This window comes from Alosa sapidissima, chromosome 18 (assembly GCF_018492685.1).
Source record: "Alosa sapidissima isolate fAloSap1 chromosome 18, fAloSap1.pri, whole genome shotgun sequence".
Classification (NCBI taxonomy): domain Eukaryota; kingdom Metazoa; phylum Chordata; class Actinopteri; order Clupeiformes; family Clupeidae; genus Alosa; species Alosa sapidissima.
This window is the reverse complement of record NC_055974.1, coordinates 25,454,772-25,469,607: the sequence shown is the minus strand read 5'-3', so window position 1 is coordinate 25,469,607 and position 14,836 is coordinate 25,454,772. Positions and strand designations below refer to the sequence as shown.

General features: G+C 41.5%; 2 protein-coding genes across 3 annotated transcripts in view; one reads left to right on the top strand and one right to left on the bottom strand.

Moving 5' to 3' along the window:
- The window catches only part of LOC121690269 (macrophage mannose receptor 1-like), an 8,836-nt gene extending 407 nt beyond the window's left edge, over nucleotides 1-8,429 (top strand). The window contains exons 2-6 of one of the 2 annotated variants that reach the window (XM_042070756.1): nucleotides 1,643-1,689; nucleotides 5,701-6,087; nucleotides 6,253-6,591; nucleotides 7,184-7,284; nucleotides 7,791-8,429. In XM_042070756.1, the coding sequence (XP_041926690.1) occupies nucleotides 1,653-1,689; nucleotides 5,701-6,087; nucleotides 6,253-6,591; nucleotides 7,184-7,284; nucleotides 7,791-7,916 (990 nt within the window). In that variant the 5' untranslated portion in view covers nucleotides 1,643-1,652 and the 3' untranslated portion in view covers nucleotides 7,917-8,429. Of the gene's footprint in view, nucleotides 1-1,642; nucleotides 1,690-5,513; nucleotides 5,591-5,700; nucleotides 6,088-6,252; nucleotides 6,592-7,183; nucleotides 7,285-7,790 lie in introns of those variants that run through there. The other variant, XM_042070757.1, reaches the window with a different exon arrangement.
- Nucleotides 1-14,601, bottom strand: part of LOC121690252 (C-type mannose receptor 2-like) — a 1,098,322-nt gene extending 1,083,721 nt beyond the window's left edge. The window contains exons 1-5 of the mRNA XM_042070719.1: nucleotides 14,576-14,601; nucleotides 14,414-14,416; nucleotides 14,149-14,246; nucleotides 13,613-13,993; nucleotides 12,465-12,791 (exon numbers count right to left, since the gene is read on the bottom strand). Coding sequence (XP_041926653.1) covers nucleotides 12,465-12,791; nucleotides 13,613-13,993; nucleotides 14,149-14,185 — 745 coding nt within the window. The 5' untranslated portion in view covers nucleotides 14,186-14,246; nucleotides 14,414-14,416; nucleotides 14,576-14,601. The remainder of the gene's footprint in view (nucleotides 1-12,464; nucleotides 12,792-13,612; nucleotides 13,994-14,148; nucleotides 14,247-14,413; nucleotides 14,417-14,575) is intronic.
- Between the last annotated feature and the right edge of the window lie 235 nt (nucleotides 14,602-14,836).

Below are 14,836 nucleotides of genomic sequence, written 5' to 3'. Positions count from 1 at the left end.
AAAATATTTTCACTGCTAAATACAAAACCAGATAACTCAATTATGTGTAGTAGTACATTATTTATCGTTTAATGATGTAGTTATGTGGTGAATTTCAGGTGATTTTCCAATTATATTCCAATTTCCCAATGATCATGGAGGATAGCGTGGTTAACACCAGACTACTTCTCAAATCTCAATTGATAACAGGTTTGTCTGGGTTCTCCCAGGCTACATGGAGGATGTTCTGATGAAAAATCTGTTGTCAACATCATTATCATAGGCCATTATCTATTCAGCCGAGTTCAAATTGGACTATTGAAAAAAAATGAACTTCAACTGCATTATTGCATTCAAAGAATCAAATGTGGTTAAAAGTAGCGAGTACTCATGCTCATTATTTCAAAAACAGTGGAGTCAAAAGTACAGTATTTGCCTTTCAAATGTAGTGGAGTAAAAGTCACAAGTTTCCAAAAAGATTAATACTCAAGTAAAGTACAGATACTCAAAAATCATACTTAAGTACAGTAATCAAGTAAATGTACTTAGTTACTGTCCACACCTGGCTGTGTGAAGTTCCCACCCATGTCTATCAACTTTCCAACAAGTTCGTAGGGATTTGTTAGCAACAATAAATTAGTAGATAGACCAAGAAAAGATCTTTATGCTGGAATTATCTACCCTGGAAATCCAGAGTTCTCGCGAGAGCACAATGGAATTGTCTCTGCGAGACACTCTGGCAATGAGCAATGATGCATGTTACTTTTTCCCCTTGCATTCCGGGGAACCAGCTAAACTGATGGAGACAGCGCTGCAACGTTGGAGGACAGTACACATTGGTCGTAGTGCGTCAAAGTCCGAAATCATTCAGAGTAAACATGATCTAGTGTTATCCATTTGCGTGCAGTGAGATTTTTGAATGCATGCTTGTTGCCGCCCCTCGGGTTGGGCCATTACATTGTTCGTGGCCAGACCCTTAATCTTTCTAGATTACCAGGGTCTGGATTTTCCAGGCTAGGAATTATCATGAACTACCATGCAAACTTCAGACACCTTAATGTCAATATAGCAACCACCATAGCAACCAACCTTATCCTGTTATCTGGCAATCAGCATGTCAACCTAGCAACCGACATGACATCCACAATAATTACCCTAGCAACACCCTTGCAACATTCTGGCAACAACTTTATCATAACAACATAGTGTATTTTAGGAACAATATTTTAGGTGAACTAAATGTCACTCTACCTTTTCTCTCTCATCTTTCCCCCATGTCAGTGATTGCATTATCTGTTATCTGGGGGGGGGGGGAATGGATGAATACAACAAGGGGCAGACTGAGGACAGAGAAGCATTGCTGACCTGGATTCTGAAGGCTGATGTGTGTGTGGTGTGTGTTTGGGTCTGAGAGAGAGAGAGAGAGAACTGAAAAAAGCAACACCATTGTGAATTAGTTGGTAACTGATTGTCTTTCAATATCTTTTTGCTAATCTCTTTTTTGCTATTCATCCAATACAATTTGATGTCAGAAACAGCCAAGAATGTTTTATAGTGTTTGTTTTCTTTACTGGATAATGTATAATGTAAACCAGTATCTCCAGCATTTGTGAATTATTTTAATTTATTCAAATGTATTTATTTAATAATTTAATTTCTTCAGACCATCAGTCATGACCCTGCTTCTCATTACTTTCCTGCTGGTCTCAGGTCAGTCTACTCTTTATAGTGTGTGTGTGTGTGTGTGTGTGTGCACGTACACTTATTCTCAAGTATGGAGATGAATAACTGTATACTAATTAGTATGTGAGCAGGGGCGCAGGAGATATTTTGAAAGTGAGGGGGACCAAATTGTGAACACAAACCCATAGTGAAATCAGATTTCCAGATATCGGATCGCCACCTCTGGCCCACTTTCGACCATCATATTTTAAACTTGCCAGAATATTAAGATAATACCATTGATTGTTTTCAAAATATTGTTTGATTAAAATTGTCAAAACTGTGAGATGAGCACAATGCCAGATCTGCCCTCAGACCAGCTTCTTGCTATGTGCTATGTGGTAGAATACTCTAAAAGCAACATGATGTTGATATTTTATGAAGCCATGAATGAATCATCATGCCTATGATCCAAACATAGACTACATGATCAAATAGCCTAGTTAGGCCTACAGTAACTAAATTGTCTGGTATAAACCAAATCAACTCTCCACTATGTGTCTGCAGTTAATATTTATGCAATGTTAGAACATGTTGGCTTAACAAGTTACCAGTCTAGAACACACAGAAAATTGCAACAGAAAGTTGCCTTTATAATCAACTATTTGTTCCAACAGCATTTAAACAAAGCATTTATAAAATTGAAAAAAAAAATATATATATTACATAAGAAGTAAAATAAAATACTGTTACTGTAGTAACTGTACCACATTATCCCAAGCTTCAAAGAGCTCCCCATGTCTGTGACAGCCAGACGTGACACCGCTAAATTCTAAGCTTGTTTATACCCCACACTGAACGCGTAAGAAAGGCCCATCACTCTGGGGTGTGGTCGCCTACTCTCTGGGATGTATGCACCAAGGTAACTGAAGTATCCAATTTGTGTCTTGAAATTATGTTTGAAATAAATGTCTTAGAACAAAAACTTTGGGTAGGCCTATATACTTGTATTTTATAGTTAGGCTAGTGAAAACGAGTTGATCAGTAGGCTAGTTGAGTTTGTTATCAATAAACATAACAGCTAATGTCATGTTGAGCAGGAGATAGGCTACCATAAATCCTCAAATTATGCCCGGGATTGATTCTATTTATAGCCGGACACAGGGCTCGAATTATCTTTTTGTCTTCAAGGGGGTCTCTCTCTCATAAAAAGTTGACACACCCCGCGCATAGCCTAACAAGGCGATACAATGAAATAGCCTAGGCGCAAGTGGCGCTTTTGCGCAGTACAGTATATGCGCACGGTAGGCCTAGGCTTTACCTTGACACAAGCATACAACAGACATAGATTTTTCATAGAAAATGATTACTTTTAATTCATTTCAACATATTATTGATTATAATAGTCCATATCTCAATTCAATTTCACAATACAAAGAAATAGACTAAACGATTTAGTCTGTGCCATTCTCAATTTCACAACGTAACTCATTTAAACCAGACCACCGTCTCAGATAGGCTATCCTCAGTGTCAAACACAATAATGCATGTAGTGTAACTTATACACAGGGGAAAAAGCACTAACTGGCAGAAATGAATAAAGCCAGCCAAACTATGTTCTAGTAGGCTAATGTGTTGAACCGTGGAAAATTAATAGACGAACAATTTTGGAGTTTGCACTGAGATATTGTCGGGTAGCCATTGAATATTCCGACATCAGAGATTGCTAACAGGTGTTTCAAAATAGCTGGGAACTTTCCGGAGCTCTGAATGGCAGAGGATAGCTAGATCATCAGACAACACAATCATTGTAGGCTGCATTATGGGCCATAATGTATGGCTTTGTCAATCAACATAGAATAGGTAAAGCGCAAGTTCAACAGCAAACAGGACTTTTCAGCACGTATCAAACCATGTAGGCTAGCCCAATGAACGCCTATGCAAATAGACAAAACACTCACATCAAAGCAGGGTGACTTCTTCAGATTTGCGAGTGCTGTCAAATCGATACGATTTAAGTAAATGAAATAACACCTCTTCTTAATATTTTATTATATTGTTGGTTGGATTAATAAAGTCGTTTTCCTACCATGGGTCTCCAACACACGTTCTCAAGCTCATTGTCTTGCCGCCCCTTTCGAGCTAATTGCCAGAGGCTGAAGCCTACTACATTTAATTGTTGCGTGACTCAAGGCATTCCAGCCTACGAATTTAATAAAAAGTAGCCTACTAAATCATGCATAATTAAACAATAACTCAATTTAGGCTACTTGGCTACGCAAAAAGGTTTCTATTACAGCACAACCCCTATTCAATGAATGGCTACCTTGTCTCGCAATAAACAGCGGTGGAAATCCTGACACTTTTTCAACTGCATGAAACATAACAGTGAACCATCAAATATCTCCCAGAGTTCAGTGCCCATCAGTCCCAACATTTAGCAATATAATCAAACAGTCCAAAAGTAAATTAGATCCCAAACCAAACCGAAAATGTTATGCTTTTGATGGCCTACCAGTATGCCGCTCCAAACGAAAAGCATCTCTAATGATGGTTGTTAGTAGACAAACTGGCTTCAGATATCCAACAGAGTGAATATGAGATTGTGCAGTCTTACAGTACTGTAGATGGCTGTGGTTAGTGATGTGATGCTGTTAATGGGGAGTTTTACATAGTTAGCGCAAACCCTATTTATTATTTATTTAGCGTATATAAGGCTTTTTTTCCTTATCAAAAGTGAGGGGGACGACGGCTGTCTCTTCAGCACTGCGTGGGACACATCCCCCACGTCCCCCGTGCCTCCTGCGCCCCTGTATGTGAGTGTGTGGATGCGAGATTTCTCTGTGTGTATCTGTGTATAGTTCTATATCTGTGTGTGTGTGTGTACACTCCTTTCAGAAAAAACCTCATTACACACTGAGATCTACCGAAAAGACACAGATCGCAATGCGTTACTGGATTACCGGAGTTTCCACCCGCCAGCACTGAAACGCAGTCTACCTTATAGTCAATTACTAAGAGTACGCCGCATTTGTGACAGCGATGAGGCTTTTGAACGACAAGCAGGAGAGATATGCCAAAGATTTTCACACAGGGGATATAACAGTACATTACTACAGGGTTGTCTTGAGCGTGTGCGCAACACCCAACGCACTAACGTAATAACTTCTAGAGCACATAGACCGACCTCAAGCACAAACACTCCAATCACTTTTGTGTCGACCTATGGAAACATATCTAATACATTGAAACACATTGTACAACGTCATTGGCATATGTTAAGTGGTGATCCAACAATTGGTCATGTTTTTCAAGATGACCCGCGATTCTGCTACAAAAGAGCATCCAATCTAAGAGACCGCCTCGTACAGTCATATCTCCCTGCTCCAAGCCCGCTACGTCTTTCGTTTAAAATCCCAGACGGCAACTTCAAGTGTTTTAATTGTGTAACGTGCAACTTTATGCTGACTGAAAAATCGTTTACACATCCAAGCACCCACAGGACGTTCAAAGTAAAAGGCAGAATTACCTGCTTAACCTCTTTTGTTGTGTACCTGTTGACGTATATACCACGCCTTCTACAGAGGGAGGCGTGGTATATATTTAACTTGAATACATGCACACCTAATGGAATGAATGAAGACTTATCTTTGACTTGTTTCTTGTAAAAAATGTCTTTTGTAAAAATGTCTTTTGTAAAAATGTTTTTTGTAAAAGTGCTATTGGTGTAAATGGCCTGTGCATGATGTGATTCTATTAACAGAAGAAGCAATGGACCATTTTAATTGAATTATTGTATGGGATGACACTGCATCACCATTGGTTGATTACGTGGGAGTGTATGTGGGTGTGGGTATAAATAAGTGAGGTTGTATATGTATCCACTTGAGCACACTGAGGAAGGCGCTAAGCCGAAACGCGTCTGTGCAATAAAACACATATATGCAAAGTGCGGTCCCTTTTTTTCTGAGTTAACATTTAAGTTTGGCCAAGCACTCTCAAACTGAGTGAAGCCTGCTCCTACCATATACTTTATCTGTGTACACTCCTTTCTCACAGGTGTGTGTAGTCTCTCCTCCTCCGTGCCACGTCAGTTCCATGTGGTGAAGGAACAGAAGAACTGGACAGAAGCTCAGCGGTACTGCAGAGAGGAGTTCACTGACCTCGCCACCATAAACGACATGACAGAGAATGAGAAGGTGAAGAGCATGATCCATGATGGAGGTGTCAGTCAGGCTTGGATTGGACTGAAGCAGGGAAGCAGTCCCAAGTGGCAGTGGTCTCTGGCCGACGGGGATTTCTACAGAGAGAATGAAACAGAGTTCAGGAACTGGGGTAAAAACCAACCAGAGGAGGGTGATGAATATTGTGTTGTTCAGGATCAGCATCGAGGGACATGGCATGATTACTTTTGCAAAACAGCATTCCCCTTCATCTGTTACAATGGTGAGAAGCCACCTTCAGGCATTCAGTCATGGTTTACTCAGTCATGCATACAAGCAGCTAGTCTTTACAGGGAAACCAATAAATGTGTTAATACCATGTGTATATTCACATTAATTCAGACTGCTGTTTCAGTCTCTGTTAACCATGACATATGCATTACCACAGGGGGAGACTCCACACAGCCCTATGTGCTGGTTACTGAGGAGCAGAACTGGACAGATGCTCAGAGATACTGCAGAGAGAAACACACAGACCTGGCCAGTGTGAGGAATCAGGCAGAGAATGACCAGATAGACAATGTTAGAGGAGGAGGAGATAACCCTGCTTGGATCGGCCTGTTCAGAGATGCCTGGGAGTGGTCAGATGGCAGCAGCTCCTCACTCCGCCTCTGGGACTTTAGAGAACCCAAATATGACGGGATAAAAAACTGTGCTCAGGTCCATACCAACGGCTGGTGGAACAAGCTAGAATGTTCTGACCCTGGAGCCTTCATCTGCTATGAAGGTCAGTCAGATGCAGCGGTGGAACACTCAAGCTTCAGAAAGTAATGGCACATGATTGTGTTCTTCTTGTGCACTTTACACAGGCGACTCCACTCATTAGCTGAATTAGATAGATAGATAGACCATGGCTGAGGAGTGGTGTGGCTAATTAGCATACAGCACATGACACAAATTCCTTACAGTCATCGTGCAAGACCCAAAAACAGTGCAGTTCAATGTTCAAATCAATGAGGGTATTTTGTATCTTAAAACTGGCATGGGCATTTTAAAGGCAAATGGCCGTAATGGATGGTTGTAGGTGGTGTTTTAATATGCTCTTTCTTAATCCAAATACATCATTTTTATATATTCTTAAATTTGTATATATTTAACCTGACTGAGCCCGACAAACTCCACTTCATCTGCACCACTGAGGGTGAGTCTGTTTCAGCTCATGGACATAAATCTGGAAAGCTGGAAGTGTTCTGTTTTTCATGTGTGTGTATCAAGTCTTCCGTGGCAAAAATAATTTAAGCACTAAGTCCCAAGTGCTTAATATGTACCATCTCAAATACCGTATTTAAACATGTGCATGTGTGTGTGTCTCTGTGCAGCCCCCAAACAGATGAAGAGGCAGAGGGTGAAAGTGGAGCTTCAGACGGACTCTCAGGTGAACGTGGATGACCCTGTCATGCAGCATGCCTTCCTACAGCAGGTGAGGCAGACCTACAGTACATGCGAGTCTGACCTGTGCTTTGATGGAGCTGAATGCTGAATGTTTATGGAATTAATGCTATTTTCTTTTCTCTCTTTCGGCTACTTTGACACCATAATTCTGGACAAAAGATAATAAAAGTGAAATATGTTATATTCAATGTTTTTGAATTTGTCACAGAAAAAAGCCCACCATGGTTTTGCCCTAAACTACTCAGATGACTTGTAACAGATTGCCCTATACTAGTGTAATGTAAAGGCGTGTGCTATTTGAGCACATTCGGTCTGAAATGTAGCCTACAGTGCTGGAGAACTTGTAGTTGAGTTTCTTAAAGATGCCATCAGCAATTCTGAATGACGTCATATCCTTTTGTTTTTGAACAAAACCCCAACAAAACACCAGAGATCCAAAATCACCAAGCCCCTCCTCAAACATCCCTTCCATTGCCCCTTGTGTGAAGGGTCCATGATAAAGTGGTTCTAAATGAATCGGGTTCTGCTCTCCAGATTCAGCAGAGACTGAGGGAGAGGGGAATGCCAGCAGACACCAAACTGACCTGGATGAGACAACCAGATGGAAAGATCTTCCAAGAGAAGACGACTGAGAAGATAAAAGAGAGAGACGAGATTTAAAACACATTCTGCTGTTTTTCACATGTAGATGTGAAAATAGATGAGATGTAAATACTAATTGCACATACAGCACAGTAAACTGAGTGGTAAGCGTGTCTTGTTCTTTCTAAAATCGCTTGTCTGTTTGACTCCCCTCATAAAATCTGTAACACTGTCTTTTGTTTCAGTTCCTTTCTGTCTGGTTATATTTGCTGAGGAGTTTATTCATATCATATCCTACTGCAACTTCATAGTCCACCATACCATAGTGACACCTCAGACAACATAAAAACGCTTTTACACATGTACTATTAATGACAACTAGTTGTAACCTTTCGTATTGTGTTTGAAACCTATGTGTTATTTTTATACGTCATACGTTTCTAGAAGTTGATTATGACAGACCGATTGTGCAGTGTTCTATGTTTGATTGAATTATTAATTGTTTTAATTATAACTTTGTTTTATGGATACATGATGGTCTGTTGTTTAAAGGCAGCATGTTGGTACATTTAACTACAATAAATAAAATACTAACCCCAAAGAATCTTTTCAGTGTTATTTATTTTGGTCTAAAGTGTTTACATTTTGTTGTACTGAACTGTACACTTTCACACAAGTTTTATTTTTCTTCTGGGGACTTCATTCAGATCTAATATGACCATCTCACTATAATACACACAGTGCTACCAACCTGTACTTTGACATCAGCCACCAACAGACAGAGTTCCTAACTGCCTCACTGTTTGCGTGCTATATTAGCACATTAGCACATGCATAACCCCTCCCTCCATGCCACAGCCGAACTGTGGCCACACTTATACCTTTTCTTAAAATAGTTATATATATATATAGATATATAGACTTTATTTTTACACTGTTGCACTGTTGGACTTACTCATTTGCACTATCACCATGACACTCACTCACACAGAGCACCTTACCTTACCTTACTATGCACAGAGAATCACAGGCTCAGTCCCTGCCTCAGTCATTGCAAGCCCCTCTTGATTGGATACTGTTTTTAGAATTGATTTAGATTAAGTGTTAGTATAATTTGTATTTTAGTATATTTAGTATATTCTTTATCTTCTACTGTCCTTATTGCTTAGTTGTGTTTTTATATTATATACTTTTAATTACTTTTTCTGCTGTTAGTGAATGTGTGTGTGTTGTCTGTATGCTGCTACCTTGAATTTCCCCTGGGGATCAATAAAGTATCTATCTATCTATCTATCTAATCCTCGCTCCCTCACACTAACACCGTAGCATGTTGTGCATGTAGTGTGTGTTCGAGATCCGCCGCAGGGCCTGCGCTGAATAGGCCGACACCACACCCATTACATCATCCTGCAAACTGCAACTATTTCAGAGCTGAATAAACAAAGCTGTTGGTGTTATGCCGTAATTTGCCATAAAGAAACCACAAGATCTTTCACTTCCTTTTGTTTTGCATGGCCTCACTTTTTGGTCCTTGCTGCATGGCCTCACTGTTTGGTCCTGGTTGATAACTACTTTGTATGGCTGATAGACTTATATTTTCCCAGGAAGTACAGTCTGCAATGGAATATGGAAAGTAGCAGTAGCAGTTTGCATTTTACATTTATAGTGCTGAGTATGGAAATGCACCATAGTTTATCTTTTATTTCTCTGCATTGTGTAGGCTACACTCACAAATACATAATATACAGCGGTTAAATTGGGCTGGGCTGTCCGGGGAGCCACCAAGAGGTCCAAATCAAATCAAACCAGGTAGGCTAAATTCCTCTCTCCATGAAGCTGCACAATGAAGTTTAAACATGACATAGTCTTATTCTCCCATTGAAGCCTAAACCCCATCACTAGTTGCTAGTTTGTGTGGTTTATTTTGCCTACTTACACTCTGCGAAAAGCTTTATAGCCTATGTCTCTTATCTTTTACAAAGAACAAAGGGGCAAAAATGTACATGCTGAAGGAAAAAGGGAATATTCAAAAGTTACTTATTGTGAGAATGGTCTCTTCTGGTCAGACAGTGAGGCCCAGTGAGTGTGTGCGTGAGTAGGAGTGAGTTCAAGTGTGTGTGTGTCAAAAAGGGAAGGTGTCAAAATATGAGAGAGGAGTGGAAGCGATGGGGAAGGGAGAGTGACAGGTGTTCTTATAGCCAACACCTGCACCAGGTGTGCCTAATGAGCCATTAACGTCCTGACTGCAGCCTGTCTACAGCTCCAACACCTGCACCAGGTGTGCCTAATGAGCCATTAACGTCCTGACTGCAGCCTGCAGCCTCTCTATTACTGCCTTTATGCCGACCGGAAACTCGGAAGACCTGACTTTTCCGTCCTCAAAAAAAGTGTGTTCATGAGATCAGCTCGGAAAACAAATACAGGAAATGCATAAATAAGTTATTAGAACTGCTTACTATGGTTTAGCAAGAAGGAACATGTCTTGAGTGTTTCTATCTATAGTGTAATTTAGTGATGAATTACATGTACCTTGCCTATTTGTAATGAGAGTGAGATTGGCCTCTTGTGTTGTTGCGAGGGAGGCCGCCATGGTTGGAGAATATGATAGTGACATCAAATCGGATACGTCGGGGCACAAGACTTCCGCACGAGTCACCGAGCAAAAAATCTTACACTCTGGGGGGCATGATGAACATGGGGGCTCACAGACATTCACTAGTGTAGAGCACTACACAGTGAATAGAAACCATAGAGCATAGCATTATTTCAGGCTGGGAAAAGAGTCACGGCCAGCTTCTCAGAGTTTGCCAGTAACTGGGCTGACTGCCCAGCTGATCATCCATTGCTATTACATTGGTGTAAATCCTTCAGAGCGCCTTATTTAAACTGCCTTAGCCTGTCTACTCTTGCCGCCTTCTCTGCAAGCCTTTTTGCAACCCACCTCCTCCTCATCTGACTTATCAATGTCTAGTTGCCATTGGTGCATGCTCTGTTCTGTACCCTACACTGTAATAAAGGAAAATAATAATAATAATAATAATAATAATAATAAGCTTCATTTGCATAGCACCTTTCATACACATAATGCATAGTGTGTGTGTGTGTGTGTGTGTGTGTATGGTTCCGTCATCTTGGAGTTATGGTTTCTGTAGATGCAGATGTAGATGAGCACAGGCTGATAAAGACCGGGTATCCCGTGTGGTCTGAAGCACTATATTGCATTAGAGGAATGACCACTGACTCGCCACCTGCCACTACACCTTCTGCCAGTAGAGGGCAGCAGAGAGCCACTCCCCTGCATCACAGTGCCGAGAACAGAGCGCCACACTCATTCTATCTTACAGGCCAGCATCTCCACACAGGACAAGGGGCCCATAACATCAGTAGTTTCAATGAGGCTTTTAACATTTAACATTTTATGTTTCTCATTTTACGTTGGTATGTGTACACGTTGTGACTATAGAAGTGAACTATGACTGAACTATGTTCATTTAGTTCAGCTGTGTCCCTGATTTTGAAATAGTGTATGACTGACTATAAACAAAGCATGTAAGATAACACAAACAACCACCATGCTGATCAAAGTCATTTTTATTAGGCGTTTGCATAGTACATTTTACATTTTACATTCCGAATAAGAAATGTTCATCATATTAATTAGAAATAGTCATGTCAGGTAGACTACAGTAAACATTCATAAATTCTACATCTTGACAAGTATGTGATAATAGTTGGTAGATAGTTAGTAGTACTCATAGTAGTGTATGTGATAGTAGATGGTAGTTAGTTAGTAGTACTCATAGTAGTGTATGAGTGGTGAGCATCAAGGGGAGCTTTAGGACCCTGAGGAGTTTCTTCAACGCTGCTCAGGACTGGGGATCCAGTACTGCTCTGTAAATAGGACGTGAACACACATGTACACACACACACACAAATACACTCATGCACACATACACACACAAACGCACATACACACACACAGACACACATCCGTAAACTGAAGTTAAACCAACACTGTAATATTCCTATTTCCTCCATTAAAGTTTCTCAGTCCAGGACTAGACTTAATTCTTGTACACACACACACAAACACACTCATGTCTATATTAGGGAGAGATGGACTCACCTTCAGTGGTGCAGATGAAGTTGAGTTTGTCGGTCTCAGTCAGGTTGCTGACCCACTGCCCCCCTCCAGACTCCACTGCCCCCGCTCTGTGTTTGCAGGACTCCACTTGCTCTTGTCCTGGGGCCCAGTGGTTGTAGCAAACGGTCTCTCCACAGACCCAGAACCAGCCCAGGCCACAGGCGTGACGCAGGCCCAGCCACACGTGAGCAGTGGAGGCTCCTTTAGCCCGCTCACTCACCCAGCGCTGGACCCGCTCGGACGTCACAGACACCAGGTCCACATGGTGCTCTCGGCAGTACTACAGCGCCTCTTGCCAGGTCTTACTCTCACGGACCAGAACCAGCTTGTCTGGAGGGAATATAGAGGAAATAGAAAAAAAAATAGAGGGAGCAGATAGTGACACAAGTAATAAATCAGAACACCATTTAGAGACAGTGACACTGTAAGGGGATGATGGTACCACTCAGCAACAAAATGAATCAAGTTGAAAAAAGACTGACCTTCATAGCAGATGAAGTTCTGAGATCGGCTACACGGTGCATCATTCCACTGACCACTGGACTTAATTTCAGTGCACTTATCCACATCACCTTTACCATTGTTCCAGTGGCGGAATGAGGAGTTGCTGCCATCTGACCACTCCCAGGTATCTTTGAACAGGCCGATCCAGGCACCATCAACACGTCCTCTAACTTCCTCTATCTGGTCATTCTCTGCTTGATTCCTCACACTGGCCAGGTCTGTGTGTTTCTCTCTGCAGTATCTCTGAGCGTCTGCCCAGTTCTTCTCCTCAGTAACCAGCACATAGGGCTGTGTAGAGTCTCCCCCTGTGGTAATGCATATGTCATGGTTAACAGAGACTGATACAGCAGTCTCAATTGTGAATGTGAAATGTGAATTTGAACACAAGGTTGTAATAAACTGATTGGTTTCCTTGCAGAGACTGGCTTCTTGTGTGTATGACTTGTGTAAGTGAACAAAGCTTCTGAATGCCTGAAGGTGGCTTCTCACCATTGTAACAGATGAAGGGGAACGTTTCTCTGCAAAAGTAATCATGCCATGTCCCTCCATGCTCATCCTGAACAACACAATATTCATCACCCTCCTCTGGTTGGTTTTTACCCCAGTTCCTGAACTCTGTTTCATTCTCTCTGTAGAAATCCCTGTCGGCCAGAGACCACTGCTGCTTAAAACTGCTTCCCTGCTTCAGTCCAATCCAAGCCTGACTGACACCTGCTTCTTGGATCATGCTCTTCACCTTCTCATTCTGAAGGCAGGGATACTTCCTCTAACTTCCTCTACCTTGTCGTTCTCTGCCTGATTCCTCACACTGGCCAGGTCTGTGTGTTTCTCTCTGCAGTATCTCTGAGCATCTGTCCAGTTCTTTTTATCAGTAACCAGCACATAGGGCTGTGTGGAGTTTCCCCCCGTGGTAATGTATGGGTCACGGTTAACTGAGAATCAGCACAGCTTTACAGTCTGAACTAGTGTGAGTGTAACAAACTGTTACTGCACAGTTTGGCCATCTGTATCCATGAGTGAGTCTGAACTAAACTAATGTAAGTGTACCTGAAGTCATAACCTACTGATTTATTGACCTGCAAAGTTTGCCTGCATGTATTGCTGAGTGAATGAATAGTCTCCTCACCATCATAGCAGATGAAGGGTCTGTTCTTACTGCACGGGGCATCATACCACAATTCTTTGTAATTATTTGCACATATGTGTCCACTTTCATCTGGTTGGTTTTCACCCCAGTTCCTGAACTCTGTATCATTCTCTCTGTAGAAATCCCTGTCGGCCAGAGACCACTGCCACTTAGGACTGCTTCCTTGCTTCAGCCCAATCCACGCCCTCTCAACACCTGCTTCATGGATCATGCTCTTCACCTTCTCCATCTCTGTCATGTCGTCTATGGTGACGAGGTCAGTGAACTCCTCTCTGCAGTACTGCTGAGCTTCTGTCCAGCTCTTCTGCTCCTTCACCACATGGAACCGACGTGGCACAGAGGAGGAGAGACGGCACAGACCTGAGTGGAGAGAGGAGCGAGCACACACACACACACACACACACACAAACATAATGGGTTCAGTGGAGGGCATATAGAATAGGATTCATGATGAATGTATTTGTAATATAAATGAGTCTCATTCTTTTAACTCAAACATACACACATAGACTAACCTGAGAACAGCAGAATAGCAATGAGAAGCAGAGTCATTCTGACTAAATGCCTTAAATCTTTAAGTGTACAGTAGTCTTGCGGTGTAGTAGGCACCTTTCTCCAGATCAACTAACAAAACATAGAAAACCCAGAATATTACAAACTACAAAAAATAACGTAAAATGCACGGCACAACAAATTGCATTGGACAACACTAAATATCTGTTACTACTAAAACAACATTTTCTACAACAAGAACAACCAGCAGTAACCTTACATACTGACCAACTAGTTGCTTATTAAGGATTTGCCAAGAATAAATTACCTATTGGTTAAGAAATTGTGCAATAAAGACCTAATACATGTGCCATTATGCGTGTGTTACTGTATGTTAAGTGTTACCATATGAAGTGCTGGTTTGATTAAGAAGGATAAACTGGGTCTTACCTGTCAGACAGCTCTGGAGTTGCTCCTCTGTCACCCCTTCTGGTTACGCTGGCTGGTTGTGTCTGAGAGCCCCAAATTTGACTGGTTCAGGTGTATGTTGCCTGCATTTATTGCACTTCATGCATTCAACCTGCCCCGAGGTCCTTTATGCAAACAAACGCCACACCCCCAGACATACAAACACATACTCACACATTCATTTCATATTTATTATACAGGAAAGTATTTTAAAGTAACAAAGCTACAGTTTAAAACGGGCCT